This window comes from Periplaneta americana, chromosome 13 (assembly GCF_040183065.1).
Source record: "Periplaneta americana isolate PAMFEO1 chromosome 13, P.americana_PAMFEO1_priV1, whole genome shotgun sequence".
Lineage (NCBI taxonomy): Eukaryota > Metazoa > Arthropoda > Insecta > Blattodea > Blattidae > Periplaneta > Periplaneta americana.
In genome coordinates, this window is record NC_091129.1 from 161,798,432 (window position 1) to 161,818,614 (window position 20,183).

The 20,183-nt window shown below is 35.0% G+C and overlaps 1 protein-coding gene across 2 annotated transcripts in view; it reads right to left on the minus strand.

Moving 5' to 3' along the window:
* Dh31-R (Diuretic hormone 31 Receptor) overlaps positions 1–20,183 on the minus strand; it is a 1,450,252-nt gene that overhangs the window by 14,025 nt on the left and 1,416,044 nt on the right. For both annotated transcript variants that reach the window (XM_069844578.1, XM_069844579.1), the window contains 2 exons: positions 19,326–19,457; positions 6,592–6,633 (listed from right to left, as the gene is read on the minus strand). In XM_069844578.1, coding sequence (XP_069700679.1) covers positions 6,592–6,633; positions 19,326–19,457 — 174 coding nt within the window. The remainder of the gene's footprint in view (positions 1–6,591; positions 6,634–19,325; positions 19,458–20,183) is intronic.

Here is a 20,183-nt window from a genome sequence, read left to right on the forward strand (position 1 = left end):
ATTAGAAAACAATAACACTTGACTGCAGTATGACAGCATTTTGAGACTGAACATGGCGATATTAGAAAACATTTCTGAAATGAAAAGATTCCTAAAATTTCGGAAAGCAACCAAATATAGTTTAATATATTTTCTTAATATTATTTTGAAATGATTTATTTAAAATACTCATGAGAGAATGAATATTTCTTTCACTAGAAATTGGAAATTCCTTTAGTGTTTTATTATAAATATTTAGATATTTGCAAGTGTACAGATTTTTTAAGATCTAACTTATTTTTTTACTAATGATGACCACTTGACTGTTTGTCATGCACCCAGTTTGCTGAACTGGCTTCATATGGGTGAATGACGAACAGTAAAATACGGTACTGGTACTTAGTCATCATTAGTAAAAAAATAAGTTAGAACTTAAAACAGGCGTTCTCAACCTCGTGCTCTTTTAATGACATTTGGTGCGAGTTTAAATGTGCTCGAGAGCATGAATGCTCCTGAGGTTGTTTTCAATTCAAACTTTGTAGTACGCATCGGAATAAACAGTGTTTCTATCTATCCACTGTAATATGTTAAGAGGCCTTCTCGAATATTATTGTATATAACCCTTTCAAACACAGTGTGGACTTTATCAGAAAAATCACAATTATTCAAAAGAATAATATGGCTGCTCGTGTGGAACTTCAACTGATAGATCTCCAGTCCTTCTTAGCAATGAAATATTTGCTTAAAAGGAGAAATTCATAGCCTTTAGGGAGCAGAAGATACAAAAAGGCTCGACATATACCGCGGACTGTTAATCTCAGATGTTTGGCCATGTTCGTGACAATGTATATAAGTGAAAAAAACTTTCTCACTTATGAAATACAGTGAAACCTCTCATTTACGGACATCGAAGGGACGTAACAATCTGTCCGCATCTGGGAGGTGTCCTTTATTGGGAGGGAGGCTCCCCAATATAACAGCAAATTTATAATATGCATTATGTATCTCTTCACACTTTAAATGAAATGTATTACTGTAGTTTAATTCTATATACAGTATACTACAGTAAATTCTTTGCAACTTTGAACTACAGTATATAAGACCAAAAAAGGAAAATACAGTACTGTGCCATGCAATTTTATTCTAGTCTACAGTTATGCAGTACTGTAATTTACAGTTTTCAACTTAACCTTTACTTTCAGGTGCCATGTCTCTCGAAACAGTACAACTGCTTGAAGTGAAGAGAATAATCCTACTAATCCTATCATGTGTCGAATATAATTTCACGATCGCGGAAACCTGGACCATCAGACAGGTTAAATTTTATGACTTTGTTTATCCACCCGCTTCCAGCTAACAAGGGGTAGCCGTCTGGGCTAGTGGTAGCCATTTTTTAAGACATTAGATCTTGAAATCCAAGTTTCTGTCCGCAGTCAGGAGGTAAAGCAAGCTTTAGGACTGTGAAACAGCTGTCCGTGTCCGTGTCTGAGAGTGTCCGTAAACGAGAGTTAAATTTATCATTATTTCTATATTATTTCAGTTGGGACATAAAATCTATCCATATATGAGGAGTGTCCGTATCTTGGGGGTGTCCGTAAGGAGAGGTTTCACTGTATCTGAAGAACAAGGTAAGATCGTGAATAACTAATCCACATAGGACTGTTTATGCGTTGCTACAAGCGACTTCTCCTTGGATATCACTGAAAGTTTGAGCAACACTATCGGTTAAGGCGCTTGCCTGCCGGTCTGAAGTTGCGTTCGGGAGCGGGTTCGATTCCCGCTTGGGCTGATTACCTGGTTGGGTTTTTTCCGAGGTTTTCCCCCACCGTAATGTGAATACAAGGTAATCTCTGGCGAATCCTCGGCCTCATCTCGCCAAATATCATCTTGCTATCACGAATCTCATCGACGCTAAATAACCTAGTAGTTGATACAGCGTCGTTAAATAACCAACTAAAATAAAAAATAAAAATTGAGCAACACTAAAGTTCAAAGATATCATTATTCTGGTGTTTTAAAAATATATTTGTTTATTTTTTATTTTATGTATTCATATAGGCCTATTGAATCTATTCTATTACATGATGCTCGCTCATTTAGTATTACACGGGGCCGGTGCTCACAATCTTCAGAAGGTTGGGAACCTCTGTCTTAAAAAATCTGTACTTACTTACTTACTTACAAATGGCTTTTAAGGAACCCGAAGGTTCATTGCCGCCCTCACATAAGCCCGCCATCGGTCCCTATCCTGTGCAAGATTAATCCAGTCTCTATCATCATATCCCACCTCCCTCAAATCCATTTTAATATTATCCTCCCCAAAGGTCTTTTTCCCTCCGGTCTCCCAACTAACACTCTATATGCATTTCTGGATTCGTCCATACGTGCTACATGCCCTGCCCATCTCAAACGTCTGGATTTAATGCTCCTAATTATGTCAGGTGAAGAATACAATGCGTGCAGTTCTGCGTTGTGTAACTTTCTCCATTCTCCTGTAACTTCATCCTGCTTAGCCCCAAATATTTTCCTAAGCACCTTATTCTCAAACACCCTTAACCTATGTTCCTCTCTCATAGTGAGAGTCCAAGTTTCACAACCATACAGAACAACCGGTAATATAACTGTTTTATAAATTCTAACTTTAAGATTTTTTGACAGCAGACTAGATGATAAAAGCTTCTCAACCGAATAATAACAGGCATTTCCCATATTTATTCTGCGTTTAATTTCCTCCCGAGTGTCATTTATATTTGTTACTGTTGCTCCAAGATATTTGAATTTTTCCACCCCTTCGAAGGATAGATCTCCAATTTTTATATAACAAATCTGTACACTTGTAAATAACTAAATACTTGAAATAAAACACTAAAGGAATTTCCAATTTCTAATGGAAGAAATATGCATTCTCTCATTAATTACTTTAAATCAATCAGTTCAAAGTAATATTAAGGAAATCTATTAAACATTGATTTGGTTGAATTACGAAATTTTAGGAGTCTTTTCATTTCAGAAGGTTTTCCTAATATCATCATGTCCAATCTCAAAGTGCTGTCGTACTGTATGAACCCACCTCTGTTCACGTAACAGAGCCAACATCGCGCTCTCAGTTGCCATTCACTATAGTCTGTTCTTATTTGCTGCAGTTGCTGGGCAACTAGGTAATGTCATTAGTTCTGGTGGATGATTCCTTTAGTAAAGGCATAAAAATGTAAATTACCATTTTGCTGTATTTTGAATAGTTTTCCAGAAAAATGTACATTTTAAAATAAATGAATTACGAGATCGTGCAACGCTGTGTAATCAGCAGGGAGTACACATAAGGCTGTGTTGCTCTGAACAACCCTTTCACCTGGCTTGTTATGAACAGGGAAGTGAAGGCCATTGCCACGTACATTGTTTTTAAATTCGTAAGAAAAAAAATACAGATGATATATGCTGTTTAATTTTTGTGTTTAATCTGCGTTAGAGAGCGGGGAATGAACACTGCTCATTTCACGTTAAATAAAATATTGGAAAATTTAAAATAAACTCCACAACTTAATTTTAATTAAATGTTCAGAAAACGCAGACAATGAGATACGCTTATTTAAAAATAAATTTAAAAGATTAAGCAGCAGGAAGGATGTAGTTATACTTCAGGAGGATTCTAGCAAGGTCAGACTTCAAAACATAACGTTCTAGCTATTTCTGATGAGATAATCACTAACTAAACTTTCAACTTGGATTATCCGTAAATTTAATTTTTCTCATTTTTCAATATTGGGATTCATTTTATTCTTTATTGCATGAAATTTGGCACACACGTTCAATATTATGTTATGCGATAACTCAAGTATTCATTTTGTTCCGTCTAACAGCAGATCGGAGATATGATTATTTTAGTATTGTAATTTTTAATTCGAATATTTGTACTATAATGCAAGATAAAATTTTTTTCTTGCTAAAAAAAAGTGATGTTAACGAACAATAATCAAGGAGTGCATAGACCCATGTCGTCTCTATATTTTGAGCACAAAAACATGTCATCACAATTTCAGATACACATGCAAAATGATTCCCAAGATTTTATATAATTCATATGAAAATATTTTTTTAACGACACAATTCTTAACCAATCATTCTAAAAATTTAAACACATAAGTAAGTCAATGAGAGTTTTTTGTGGTAAAAAAATGAAACGAAAATATCCATAGGTTTCTGAGATATAAATTTCACCGCAGTATTCCCTTAAGACATATTTATACTCTCCCAATTCAATTGAGTATTCTAGAGAACTTAAACAATAGTGATGCTTTTTTTTTCGTTGTTGGTAACTCTGTAGCATCTATTAGATGTTTTATGGTTGTGCTAACAGATGGAGTTAGTTGTCAACAATGTGACGCTGAAACGTGTGTTCAGGTTACTGCCCAGCGACAGTCCTGATGTATTTTATATTTGTGATGATTGGTTAATTAATATTAACCCGGCACACTCACATTCATACAAAAATAATGATGCTTATGACATGTTATAAAAACAAAAATTTAAAATACTATAGGAAAAAATAAAAATACGATATGCTTATTTTACGTAAACGAACTAAGTTAAAAATATTATTTTTAAACTCTTCGATTTAATTTTAATTAAATATTTGGTGAGCACTGACAACAAGAAAAGCTTATTTTACATAATTGATTAAATGGCGATTTTACTCGTGTTAATTATGTAAGCATGTACGGCTTACAGCTGTTTCGGTACTATTCGACACCATCCTCTGAGCCTATTAGATCTCGGCGCTATCCCAACTTCGTTGCCTGTTGTGTGGGTGCGTTCGTGTGATGAAGAGTTATGTCAAATAGTGTGTGTGTTCTGAAATTGTAGGTAATTTTACGTTTTTAATCATTTTACATTATACAAATCTAATAAAATAAATGATTAAAAAATCTCCGTTTATCGTACTACAAGAATTTTCTTCAGCCAATTAGAAATAGTTCCCTCCCTTTAATTTTTAAAGTAGTAATAAAAAATGGTATGGGTGTAAGTGGTTCTGACTCAAAAAGAGTGTTTGGAGATGGACTGCCAGGGACTGAGTCCAGCTCCATCAACTCACATTGGAGTGGAATGGAATTTCAGGAGGAGGGCACTACAACCCAGCACTGCGACCTTTCAAGTTCTATTGCGTTAATCCTCAAACCCCCACTGACTGACTACATCAAGGTTCGCGAATTTCGAGCAGGCATCCCCACTCGTCCCTAGACCAAACCCCTTCTTGCGTCTTCAGCCTGCGTTGGAGGAATGCTACGGCATGATGACGAAATAGAGAAATATAGATGCCTAAAATGGGGAAACTGGTTAATTCCCGAGAAAAACTCCAACTGCGACCTTGTTCACCTCAAGTGTCAGTATGATTTTTTAATGAAAAATTCCAAGGCTGACCGGGACTCGAACTCGAACCACCTGCGTGACAGGCTGAAGATCTGACCACTCAACCGTCGCAGAGGTGTCAAGTTACATTTTTTTTTCTCTTGTACGGAGGAGGGATTCAAAGGCGTACACTGCAGCCTGAGGCTTATTGTGCTTACCACTGCTATTCTGTGAATGATTGGGTAGCCAAACGGCTGCGCTCTTGTACAAGTACAGCACGCCGCACCGTGAACTGAACCCGGGCTATGGTATGGATGATGATGGTATGTGAATTAATGGTGGCGAAATGAGTCCGAGGTCCAACGCCGATAGTTACCCAGCAATTTTTCTTCAATTGATTGAGGGAAAACCCCTGGAAAATCCTCCAAGTAACTTGTCCAAACCAGGATTTGAACCCGGGCCAGCTCGTTTCACGATCAGACGTGCTGACCATTACACCACAGCGGTGGACGTCAACTTACATTGGTAGAGTGGGAATTAAGGGGGACATTGCGGACTCAGCATTTTATTTTTTATTTTAGGTTTGGCAAAATCTGTCTGACGCTTGATGATTTGTTTTCTATATTTGTGCCAAGCGACCAACGAAATAAACATAATTATAGGCTGTTTTTTATTCAATTTCTTTCATTTTATAAAATTAAGATGTACATTAAAATACCCTGATAGCATAATATATTATATTTTATTAAGGCTGTTTGTACAAAAAGCCATATTACACGTAAATTCTATATGCAAATTAAATGTCGCAAGAATTAGGATAAATAGTAAGTAGAAATGAGGATAAGAGCACATATGGGATGCTCTTTACTGCAAAAAATTAAAGTTGAAGCCGGGCCCTCTATGAAATGCCGTTCTTACCAAGAAAGACAAATACAAATTCATATTTAACTTGCTCTTTAAGCCTCAAACAATTAAACGGTTTATCTGCGTAAAAATATTGAATTATTGAATTAATACTATATATTCTTTTAGAGTAACACACACAGAGAAAAACATACCCGCAGAAAAGGCGTAAGCTACCGATGCTGATTTTTAAGTGTGATGGTAATTGTATTATTTTTGAAGAAAATGTTAATATTTTTGCTAGTTCTCTCTTCAGAAAACAAGAAATAGTTACTGATAGTTAAGGAGCACATCTCTGGAGAAACTATTCTGCTTTAATTAGAGCAGCGAATGCTTGAATCTGATGATCGTACGTCTGTATATTACCTCTCCATTGCAGAAGCAAAATAGAGTTGCAACACAGAGACCCTGTAAAAAAAGAGAACACGGAAATTAGTACAGGGAGATCACTTTATTTTTACCAACATTTTTAACATCAACCTGATTATACTCGGAAACACTGTTGCCCCCTTCCATTACAGGAGTTTGATGTTACTAGTGCAATATGTAAACAAATCATTTTACTAGGTATAGGAGGAGAGAAAAGTAGTGTATCCATTTATGTTGTAGGGAAATACGATATTACGATTTTCAGTTTGATCATCACTTTTACGGAATTTATCAAAATACAGTAGAGTAGTAACATTTTTTTTTTTCAAAAACTCAACTTTTCAGGCGGCTATGTTCGTTATGTAATACTTTATTTAGCATATTAATTATCGATGTTAACATACAATATAGAGAGTGCATTTAAATTGAGGGGCTCATAAGTAATGGGCTGTAAGTGCACTTGTTACTTTTGAGAAAATGGGGTTTAAATATTTAAGCTTTCGTAAAACCGGTGAAATTTTTATTTAAATTTTAATGTGTGATGCGATTAAAATATCCCTTTGCCACTAAAATTTTAGATACTTTAGCTTACACTGGATGCACTTAACTCATGTTATTACAAATGTCACTAGCATTCCTTTGCTTCTAGCCACCTCAATTCAAAATAAGCTAATCTGAATTTTTAAACAAGTTGCTGAAAATGGTTGCCGTTCATTACAATGCAGGCTTCAATTCTTTACGCATATTATTAAAAACATTTTGAAGCATATTCTCTGAAATTTAATTTATCGTTTCTTCAATATAATTTTTCAGTACGATATTATTAATACAGGTTCTTTCTTCTATAGAAAACGCAACCATATTTCTGAAACACACTATACACTGCAGTGTTTACTTCACTGCTTGAAGACTTCGAATGCAACAGCGGCCTTAAGTTTGTGTGTCTGACGGGAGCAAGGACATTAGTGAAGGGGTGAGAGTGAAGTACATTCAGAAATGCAGGTACAATAAAAATGCAAGTAAAAATAAAATGATGTCCCTGTACAAATTCTGTTAATTGAAACCATTTTTATCAGCTTTTACTCATGATTATTTCAAAGAAATAGTGATAGCAATGTTAATCCTAGCATAATTAATTGCGATATTAGTAATAATAATAATAATAATAATAATAATAATAATAATAATAATAATAATAATAAAACAATAATAATCTTAGTAACAATATCAGTAATTTAGTCAATGTACCGTAATCCAAAAATGAATAGGCTTATTGTTGATTATTCAAGTCAGAAACGACAAAATGAAATCGAAACAGGAAAAATTAAACCCAGAAACGACATGACGATAACGACGCGATGATGATGATGATGATGATGATGATGATGATTACGATGACGATAATTGTAATAGTGCAGATTGTTACTAGCTTGTTTATATCTATTTTTTGCTATGTAAAGGAGCGTTTCAAGGAGGATAGAAGTTGAACGAGTTGCTAAGCATATCTGCTAAGAAATAACAATGTTATTCCTTTTTCTATATGAGATTGATTATGATTTCTGAGCAATAATGCTCCTGTACATTTCAGCTAGCAAGTAAGAAATTATCTTAAAACTTTCCATCCGAACAAATACGTCATTTGAGGACCAAGTGACTGGTCAGCCTGAACTTGGACTTCACGGTCAGACCCTGTTGCCTGAATAAAACTACTGCGACAGATTGAAATATTCTAAAGTACTTGAACGTAATCTATAGCGATATAAGATCCAGTGGCGTAGCGTCAATGTAAGCTAAAAAGCTCAGCTTCCCCAGTTAATAATAATTTCATAATAAACCTGCCGTTTATGAACAAAATTATTTATTAATTTTAATAGAGTTTATATTTATGCGTTAAATATTGTGATGCGGCAGCTCAGGATGATTTGTGATGCAGCAGTAAACAAGAAGCCTGCACACGCCAGCTTCCAAGCAGACTGGTTTCTTTCACTCATTCTTCTGTGTAACCCATCCCTCAGATTCTCCATCCCTTTGTAACTAAACTACCCTTGTCGCAAGGCACGGAAGAAGCTAGCTTTTACATTGAAAGTTTCCGAGTTATCCCTTTCGTGAGTTGTGTTCAGTTGAAGTGTTAGTGTGCATTGCGGCTGATATGATAAATAATGAGTGAAATAACAGTTCGTGACACCAATTTACTTGAATTTTTAGGACAATTCTATTATCAAGACTGACTTACGAACAAAAGTGCTATTTAAAAAAACAAATGACCGTGTCTATTTGTTAGAGATATGTGTAAACCATGAAATCATATTTTACTAAGTACCATTTGAGGTCATGCCTTATTGGTGTTACGAGGTTCCAACCAATCTTCGGACTGCTGGCTTGACATTGACTACTATTTATTTTAAGACTATATTTTTGTAATACGTTTTCTCATATGTACATGAAAGAGAACTTGAGTTAGCTTCCCTTGCTCAAAATTTCATGCTACGCCACTGATAAGATCATGAGGCGAGAAGCGCGTTTGCTTATATCTCGTTTTGAAAGTCAAAAAAGAAAATATATTGATATATTTTTACGGTAGGCTATCTATTACAGAAAAATTGCTGAACTTTCAGTTTGCATTGTGTTATTGTTTCTGTGTACAGTAAAGTATTTTCATAAAAATATCACGCGACATTTTAATCTTCCTTTATCTTTCAATTCACACCCTTTTTTAAACTTACTTATGAAATACTCTGTATAATAACTCTTCTGTTATATATTTTATTTTCTTTTTGTTGGCTAATTATAGCCTGAAGCCGCTCCGTGGATTCGCGTTTCTACCACTTAAAAATTCTCCTTTTATCACATTGTCTCATAAACAACACTCTGGCGCATAAAGAAATGTTGGAACTGCAGAACTTTGTAGACGTCCTTTATATTTTCGACGTAAATATTAATTACAACTATATTTTTCATGGAAGATGTCTTCTAGATATGAAAAAAATAGGATTTAAAGCTTTATTGTAAATTTTGTACTTCATGATTTAGATTCTGAATAAGAATTCGAGTAATTGATTAAATAATAGATTAAATGGCGATCTTACTAGTGTTAATTGTGTAAGCATGTGCTGCTTACAGCTGTTTCGGAGCTTCTTCACACCATCCTGAGAAGCTTTGAGGCTCTGAGGATGGTGTGAAGAAGCACCGAAACAGCTGTAAGCAGCACATGCTTACACAATTAACACGAGTAAGATCGCCATTTAATCAATTATTCATAATTGAAAAATGAGTTCTATTCAGTCAATACTTAACATAAACACAATAAAACATGTTATAATAACATTTACACAGATTTTAAAAACAAACGTTTTCGCCAATTTTGATTGGCATCTTCAGGTCGTGTAGGTCGAATGGAACATGTTATAAAAAGTGAACACTTGGTATATGACGTTAAAAACCAAAGTTACAACTGTAATATCACTTAAAAACAGAGAATAGAATATAGCAAAAAGCCTCCACGATGTGTGTAGAATCACTCTGTGTGAACCAAGGAAACAGCAAAACTCTTCTGTCATTGCAGATACAGTTTTCAAGATAGATTTGAAGATACTACGTTTGTTTTTAAATCTGTGTAAATGTTGTTTTAACATGTTTTATTGTGTTTTATGTTAAGTATTGACTGAATAGAACTCACTTATCAATTAACATTAAACTTAACGGAACCAATGTGCCTTTGAAATTATTTATATTCAAGTGTACGAAAGATTCAACATGGATTATCAAGAATTCGAGGTTGTCAAGTTCATGGTGTGAAAACTAAGAATGAGTGTAGAAACATGATATACTCACAATTATTGTAAATACTGATTTTGATAAGTATCAGTAAAGTATATGGGAATTTGTGCAAAATCAATTACATAACATATTTTTCTTAAATAGTACAGTTCATAAATTAAGTAACATTCTTACGTTTTGAGACTATAAAAATGCCTTTTTATGTGTAATAAAAAAAAAACGGAAATCTACATGTAACTGTAACTGACAGTAGAACTGTAAAAGTGGGATGCTTCAATATAATGGAATTGCTAGAACTCCTCTGACAATTTTTTAAGTTGTTACCAACAAGCAACAGCTAGCGCTACCTGGAAATTTTGTACTGTCTAGCCTAGATTTTTGTCTAAGTTAACATTGTATCACATATGCAAATATCAATTAAAATTAGTCATAAGAAAAATTAAAATTTTCAAGACATGAACCCAGTAACAACGTATATACTGTTTTCGCTGTAAGAAAAATCCTAATGTAAACATAAGCACGTTGCTGTCATACCCGTGATTGGCTCCTGGTCGAAACACTCACACGACGCAGGAAAATATAGTTCGTATTTGGAAACCATAATCTTGTATTATTTGAAAATAAAAAATTGAATTCTAATTGTTAAATACGATGAAACATATAACTTCACTCATATGTAAAATGCTATGTAAAATAAAAACTATTTTTATATATTATTATGTACAATGAACGCGGATGAATACCAAAAGTAACACCGCGGTAGTCTGTTCTTGTAACAAGCTGGCGTCACTTGAGCTCGTAGTTGTCATAGTATGGCTTCTGCATACTCGGTGTGTGTGGTTATTAATCATAAGAGTGGAAACCCTCTCAAAAGCGGAAAAACAAATAGTCTTAAAGGTATATAATAAGTTATGTGATAATTTAATTGCAGTAATTATAAAGTAAATGTTTCCTAAGCAAACGAATGCATAGTAGTGAGGTTAGGCCTACTGGATGAGTAACGGGAAATGTTTAACATGAGACAGAATGTACAACAGTAGGCGGAAACACGTACTGAGAATCTATGGCGCCAAACAGCGGCCAATGAAGCCTCACTTCAGTCACGTGCTATTGTTTACATTAGGATTTTTCTTACAGCGAAAAGATTATAGACTTGATTTATTTACTTTTAACGTAATGATTGGTCTGTTCTGTTAGGATTGCGTCGACTTGGGATGTGCTATGAAGCTAAATATCTACACGGTGATCAAAAAGGGTTTTACAACTTTTAAATCTTACCAAAATTTATTGAGAAGACTTACAAAATTGGTTTTAATGTCATTTGACAGAAGAACACATCAAGTTTCAGTTCTATAGTATTTAATTCTATCACCGCGAGCGCTAGCGGCGTTCATTTCAAAATGGCTGCTTTCACAAGTGCAGAGCGTGTTCGGTGTGTTAAATGTTATGTTTTGTTTAACGACGCTCGCAACTGCAGAGGTTATATCAGCGTCGCCGGATGTGCCGGAATTTTGTCCCGCAGGAGTTCTTTTACATGCAAGTAAATCTACTGACATGAGCCTGTCGCATTTAAGTACACTTAAATGCCATCGACCTGGCCCGGGATCGAACCCGCAACCTTGGGCATAGAAGACCAGCGCTATACCAACTTGCCAACCAGGTGTGTGTTTTGGTTTGAAGAAACAAAATCTGCGACAAGAGTTCAATTTTTTTTAAGAAAAAACTATCACCGGTGTCGTGTATCTGGATATGTTAGACAAAGTCTTCGTTGGACAAGATGACTAAGAAGGATACATGCATTTCCAGGAGGACGGCGCACCTCGATTTTTTCCTTTGGGGGTTAGTTAAGGGCGGGGCCAGCAGTCACATTGAACTACATTAAACTTGATGTGTTTTGCTATCAACTGGCATTAAAATCAGTTATGTAAGCCTTCTCAATAAATTTTCGTAAGCTTTCAAAGTTGTAAAGTCCTTTTTGAATAGGTCAAGTTTCCAGCTTTTTCTCCATTTGTCACAGTCGTTCTCACAACGGCCGTGTTTAGTTCCGATATGTCCGCTACTCTTTTTTTTTACTTATGCTGGGTAATACCACAGTCTAGTATATACAGTCACGAAGCTCAGTACGTAGTAAATATGCATCCATAGATAGTTGCCAACCACTAGGATCGCTACTATCGCCTCATTACAGACAATGCTAAATAGTACCGGCACAATCTATTGTTCCTAGCACCTTCACAACTCAAGCTTCGTGACTGTATATACTAGACCAGCGTTTTTCAAACTATGGCCCGCGGACCACCTATGGTCCTCGAGGTCTGCCCTTGTGGTCCTTCAAAAAAGACAGAAGAAAAAATAAAATTCAAACGAATTGCGTATCACACTATAGCTGAAAATCTCAGTTTGTAAATGACACATGGCAATCGGCTTTCACTTTTTCTCCCAGTACTGACATTTTATGGAATTTATTTACCCTACCCGTCTCTCGACTTCCCACTCTACTCTCAGCAAAAAAGAAGAGGAATTTAAAGCACTATGAACGTGGTGTTTCTCGCTATCTTTTCCCTGTACATCTGGCGCCGCGCCTGTAACCCAGACAGGGACCACCCGAATTCATAACAGGACCAAAGTACCGAACCTTTTCATGTATTTATGACTTTCTTAATAGTTTGCACATTGAAATGGTCACGTACTGTACGTCGTACACCAATAATAGAACATGCAAAATTGAATCATTAGGCCTACTTGTTGAAAATCGGGCATGTTTTTGCATTAATTTTTTTATTTCTCTTTTTGCAAATGACGATATAAGAAATTTTCTGCTATTAACATTAACTTAATTAGTTAATACTAATATAAAATTAATTGAATTAAATTAATTTCCATTAATTATTTCTGCATTAAAATGTAACTATATTGATATTAAAATATGCTACATAAATGATAAATTTGCTTTCGAAGGGAACAAGACTAAGGTGGTCTGCGGAACTGTTCTGACTTAAAAAAGTGGTCCCCACTTCGGAAAAGTTTGAGAAACGCTGTATTAGACTGTGGTAATACGTTTACCACTCTCTCACCTCCCCCCTTATAATCGTGTTTGAAGACAGAATAATTATTTATGGCCAGAAATTATTGATTATTGATCATCATGATCATCAGCAGCATGGTTCAGCCCTTACGACCTGCTCCGGCCTCTCATAGGAAGTGGTCCGACCATCTCTTCGTTGGTCTTTCCCTCTTTCTCTGCCCTTGTGGTCTATATTCAACACCTTCTTGGTATTCTTCTATCTTATCATTTAAATTTAATATAGCCAGTTCTCTCCAGATGTCTGCACTGCGCTGTTTATCTGTTCTTCTGTAACCCTCAATCCCCCTCAAAAATCGCATCTTTAAGACCTCAGTTTTATATTTCTGACTTTTTGTTAGAGTTCAACATTTTGACCCGTACAGAAAGCACTACTAAAACTTTATAACATTAATTAAGTTCGTTTCTTTCCTAGTTTTGTTTAAAAGAATCCTTTCTATACTTACACATAATACAGACACATTATTATGACGTGATGCGAGAAAATGGCGGGTGACTCTTAGTCCACTGCTAGCGTGGTTTTCGGCGAGCGCGTAACCATTTCTCCGGCACTTCTACAATATATAGCAGCACCACAGTCTAATACTTACAGTCACGCAACTCATACGTATAAAATATGCCAACATTTGACAGCTGGCGCGACAGTAGCCCTCTAGCGGCAGGCAAGTTAAAAGTGTACACACGACATATGATAACACATCAGAAAACGGGTTTTGCGTAATTTATTTTATATTTTTATGTATATGGTTCTTGCTAATTCTACTTTAGAATCCTGGAAGAATTTCACACGCAGTTAATCTACAAGTTTCAGAAGCTGGGAATAAACGTAATTCTTTCTGCTCCTTACAACTGAATCTTGGCCCTGATCACGTATCATGCTTTGAAATAATATAATTGTTCGTACGTGGACGGTTAATTCAATTCATTCCCAAATATATTTATGAATCATTGGAACTCTATATTTACTGTGAGAAGAGTCAAAATTAGTAGCTTCAAAATTGTAGGCCATATCTCGTAGGGTACATCGCGTGGTGAACTCCTCTCCCTATTTCCTGAGAAATTAACTATTTTCCTTACCGCAAATTGGGGTAAACTCGGCCGCTGAGATAAACTTGAAAATAAAAAAGGGGAGGATTTAAACCTTAATATGACATTGATTTATGAAGTTCATTATTTTTCCATTTCTTAAGAACCGGTATTTCCTTTATTATTTTGAGTCACAAATAGTGCTGATATTATGGTGTAAATTTTTATAGCAAGTTTACCGCATTTTACATTGCATTTCCAGTTTTCACACATAAGCTTAATTTTAAGTTGTCCTACCTATATAATACGTAATTAATGCACTTACTGTTAATATGACGTAGGTGAGAACAAATAAATGAACACACAATTTTGTTGAAAAAATTGTAACTTCAATATTAACTCAGAAAATGTAGACCTAATTTTATTTTCAGAGCAGAAGTGGTGTAAGTCAAAAATGGGTAATGAGGGTTAAAGTAAACATTCTGTAAAATACAGCGCAAAGTATCAGTTAATATTGAATTTATTTAAACTATTAGTAGTCAGTGAATAGCACGATGGATATATTAATTGCTACTTTGCGCTGTATTTTATAGAATTTTTACTTTAAACCTTATTACCTAAGTTTGACTTACACCACTTCTGCTCTCAACGGTTCAAATAATCACTGGTAATGTAAAATCAACACCAATAACAGTTAACAGTCATGCAAATTATTACAGGAAAGACTGCTTTTTATATTAAATTTAAAAAGGCTCTTTTATTTCTTGAGAACTTAATACGTCTGTCACATGAATCTACACCAACACATCAGAAATTTTATCGACACAGTCCAAATTTATTCAAGAAGTGAATATTTCGCAAAAGGATTATAATACTCCATGAATTCTTGAAAAATTAACACCATGATCTCTACTTGAATGCAATATAACATTCAACTTCTGAAAAATATAAAGAAATAAATACGAATACAAAAATTATGGAATTACTTGCATTAGAAACTCTAGATACATTATCCAAAATCGGAATGGTTACACATTTACACATATGATCTCTGCAAAAAAATAATATACTGTAACAGGTATTTACTTTGACATACAAATAGGTAACTGATAACTAATAAATGTTTTATAGAACACAATACGTAGGCTACCTACAACGTGGATTATTGGTTATGACTGATTTATGATTTTCTCTTGGTCTTTAGGGAATCTGAAGAACGACAAATTTGGAGATTTAAACTTGTTGTTACTGCAATTTTCGTCATTGCACACATTGCCTTTATTCCGACGCATGATTAAAACGTTTATAACATCTCGCATCCCTTTAAAGCACGTGCTGGCTGTATCAACCCTATTACCAGTGCCTTGCCTGCCGCTTGGGCGCTAGTGTCGCGAATGTTGGCAAAAAAAAGTGTTGAAGTTGCGCGACTGTAAGTATTAGACTGTGGCAGCACTATAGTCCCGACGCTGTTATTTCCGGCGTGACTCCTCCTCTTTGCTTACGTCTTAGAAAGTCAAGGCTCTATAAAGTCTAGGTAGGTAGTATCGTTCGCCATTTGTTTTTTCGTTGCCGAGCTACCAGACGAGGAATCTATTTGCAACACCGTTAAACATTATCATGTCGTAGCTCCTATGATAATAAATCAAACGCACTGTAATTCAGCAAATAATTGAGCGGCAAATAACGTCCTCGTGTGCTTTCTGCGAACGCCAACGAAAGAGCCAAAATGGCGGGCGATTATATTAAATATTTATCGAGCCTTAAGAAATGAATAACGTCTTCATAAGCGAATCACAAGACGCACACGTTTAAATGTAGCCGACCTGCAACGCGCTTGGCTGCCGGAAATTAGAGCGACGGGACTATAAATGTTTAATAATTTGGACTTATCATGCTCACAGTCGTTGCTGAAAATGACCCTGAATTCACCTTTTCTAACATCCAGTTACAAAATTACACTTCTGTCAGGGTCGGTCTGCCTTGATGCTTGCACTCTTGGAATTTTATATGGCTTCAGTTTCAATTACTTTGTTGCATTTCCTACAGAGGACTGAGATAACCAGTTTCTTGTGATAAACGTATTACAGCTTTTTGAGGGGTATGTTCTGATATTTTACCAATTTCATATAATTTTTCTTCTGTAAGAACATTACGGTTTTCTGTTTGATTTTCGATTGTTCACCGAGCCTTTTTCTTTAAATCTTTTAGTGAGTATTCTAATTGTTTCGGTAGAAGGCACAGGTCTGTTTGGAGACTTTATTCGAAATTTACGTCTAGTTTTCGCACACGACCTTCTGTCTTTTATGTACGTATTGTACAAAGCCCGTTCACGCAATGACAATTTATCTAAATAAACAATAATCGCTGAACTTTATAAACTAACTTTGCACACTTGAAGAATCAAGACTTTTGTAACACGAATTGTGACTACAGCGAATGCCATATGGCGACTGAGGATCTACTACGCCGCACCTATAACAGCCCGCTCATCGCATACCGCGCAGGGAGCTGGCCACCAGTAATCCGCCGTTTTCTCGCCTCACGTCATAAAAATATCTCTGTATGTAGGCCCTAGCTAAAATGTTGGAGTTTCCTTTCTAGGTCCAATCATTTTGTATTACTTATTTCATATCTTAAATATTTAAAATTTCTGACCTGTTCAGTATTGTTATTGCTAATTTATATCTTGGTTTTTAATAAGTCTTTACCTTGAAGAGCTAAAATCTTTGTCTTTTTATATTCAATTCAATTCAATTTATTTGGCCATTAGACATATAGTTTTAGGCTTCGCCAGAATACATTGAAAAACATATAAATACATTAAAAAACACTAATAAAAGAAACAGTAAAATTTAAATAATACAATGAAAACATGAAATAATTTGAAACTTTTAAATTAAAGAAAAGTAACTAAATTGCAATTAAACTTATTTATTAAAATACAATTTCATACAAATTTGTGTTGAAAAACTCAGCAACAGAATAAAAACGATTATTTAATAACCAATTGTAAAATCTAGTTTTGAAGCTATTGATTGGTAATTTATAATATTGACTGGGGAGCTTATTATGTAATTTCATCCCCATAATTAAAAAGTTTGTGTTGCTCATGTGTAATCTACAATATGGAATATCAATTTGTTCACTATTTCTTATTTCATGATCATGTATTTTGGCCACTAATGAATAATTGTCGATATTTTGTCGAGTGTAAAGTACTATACAAATTTATGATTGTTAAAATCCGTGATTGTCTGAAAGTGGCCGACAATGTTCCAGATAGTTTGATTTACATAAAATTCTAATGGCTTTCTTTTGTAAAATCAAGACGCTTCCAATTTTGGTTCCATTTCCCCAGAAAATTAGAGCATATCGGATTATCGACTGAAAGAAAGAAAAGTAGGCACATCTTAAATAATTTTGAGAAACGCAAGTCGTTAATTTCTTTAACAAATATAAAACTCTTGTAGATAAGTATTGTCAAATTATATCTTGATTATTGATAATTTGGTAATTTATTTACTTACTTACTTACAAATGGCTTTTAAGGAACCCGAAGGTTCACTGCCGCCCTCACATAAGCCCGCCATCGGTCCCTATCCTGTGCAAGATTAATCCAGTCTCTATCATCATATCCCACCTCCCTCAAATCCATTTTAATATTATCCTCCCATCTACGTCTCGGCCTCCCTAAAGGTCTTTTTCCCTCCGGTCTCCCAACTAACACTCTATATGCATTTCTGGATTCACCCATACGTGCTACATGCCCTGCCCATCTCAACCGTCTGGATTTAATGTTCCTAATTATGTCAGGTGAAGAATACAATGCGTGAAGTTCTGCGTTGTGTAACTTTCTCCATTCTTCTGTAACTTCATCCTGCTTAGCCCCAAATATTTTCCTAAGCACCTTATTCTCAAACACCCTTAACCTATGTTCCCATCTCAGAGTGAGAGTCCAAGTTTCACAACCATATAGAAGAACCGGTAATATAACTGTTTTATAAATACTAACTTTCAGATTTTTTGACAGCAGACTGGATGATAAAAGCTTCTCAACCGAATAATAACAGGCATTTCCCATATTTATTCTGCGTTTAATTTCCTCCCGAGTGTCATTTATATTTGTTACTGTTGCTCCAAGATATTTGAATTTTTCCACCTCTTCGAAGGATAAATCTCCAATTTTTATATTTCCATTTCGTACAATATTCTGGTCACGAGACATAATCATATACTTTGTCTTTTCGGGATTTACTTCCAAACCGATCGCTTTACTTGCTTCAAGTAAAATGTCCGTGTTTTCCCTAATCGTTTGTGTATTTTCTTCTAACATATTCACGTCATCCGCATAGACAAGAAGCTGATGTAACCCGTTCAATTCCAAACCCTGCCTGTTATCCTGAACTTTCCTAATGGAATATTCTAAAGCGAAGTTAAAAAGTAAAAGTGATAGTGCATCTCCCTGCTTTAGCCCGCAGTGAATTGGAAAAGCATCAGATAGAAACTGACCTATATTTACTACCATCTTATATTCTTGAAATTGTACAAATGTATAGGTGGTTAATGTACTCAAAAAACCGTTTTAAACAATAATTGGCTATGTTTAGATATAATTATTGTAGCTTGTGTGTGAACTTACTGAAAATAACACAAACTTTACACTACATTTAGCTCTTCAAACATTGGAACACTGATCGTATTCAATTCAATCAGCTGATCTGCTAGAGCAATTCTCTGCATTAGTATCAGATCACTGGGGAAATTTATATGAGCTGATCCCCGACAGGGGTGAGAAACAAATGAACGCGTGAATATTTGATGAAGGAGCGCGCTATTGGAAACTGACCTGGAATGAAGCTGTGATTGCTGAGGTGACCTCGTACACGGCCTCCCAGGGATGGTTTTCTGGTGGGCGGAATGGCGTCACGAGATAGTGGAGTCCCAGCAGTGGTACCAACAGCAGGGTCGCTCTCAGGGCCTGCAAAGACGTTTTTCTGCCTTATATGTCAGTTTTTAAGTGGGTTTGAGGAAGTTGAAGATGGATTTCCTACTTATGATATGGCTGATTTTCTTTCTATTGACAGTGTTAAGTTTAAAAGCACAATGATAATTTTTATTTATTTATTTATTTAGAATATTAACATGCAAAACAACAGCACAAGGCCAATTACAGTTTAGCACAAGATACAAAACAAAACAAAACAAAACAACAAATGATGATGAGAATGAATGATAGAAAATGGCAGTGAGATGAAATACAATCAATATAATAGTCAACATTAATCATTGACCAAATGCAACAAAATAAATAGCACAAATAATTATTAAAATTAGTACAGTGAGATAATTAAAATAATGGCAATTAAATAAAATGAATTACAAATGAATTAATGAAATCATATAAATGAAGACTGGAATAATATGAGTAGTATTGTAAAGATATGCAAATGAGAATAGTATGATACATATCTTAACAAATGGCATAAATAATAAAACTGACATAAAAACTCAAAAAGTATATACTACACATTAAATGGATCCAAGTTCAATCCATGCAAATTAGCATATTTAATACATCTGCAGACGGGAGAGAGAGATTTAGAATTCCTATTATAAAACATTTTATGAAAATATATTAAACCCTTAGCAGGAATACGAAGACTGATATTGCTTATGAATGATTCACAATCAATATCACCCTTAA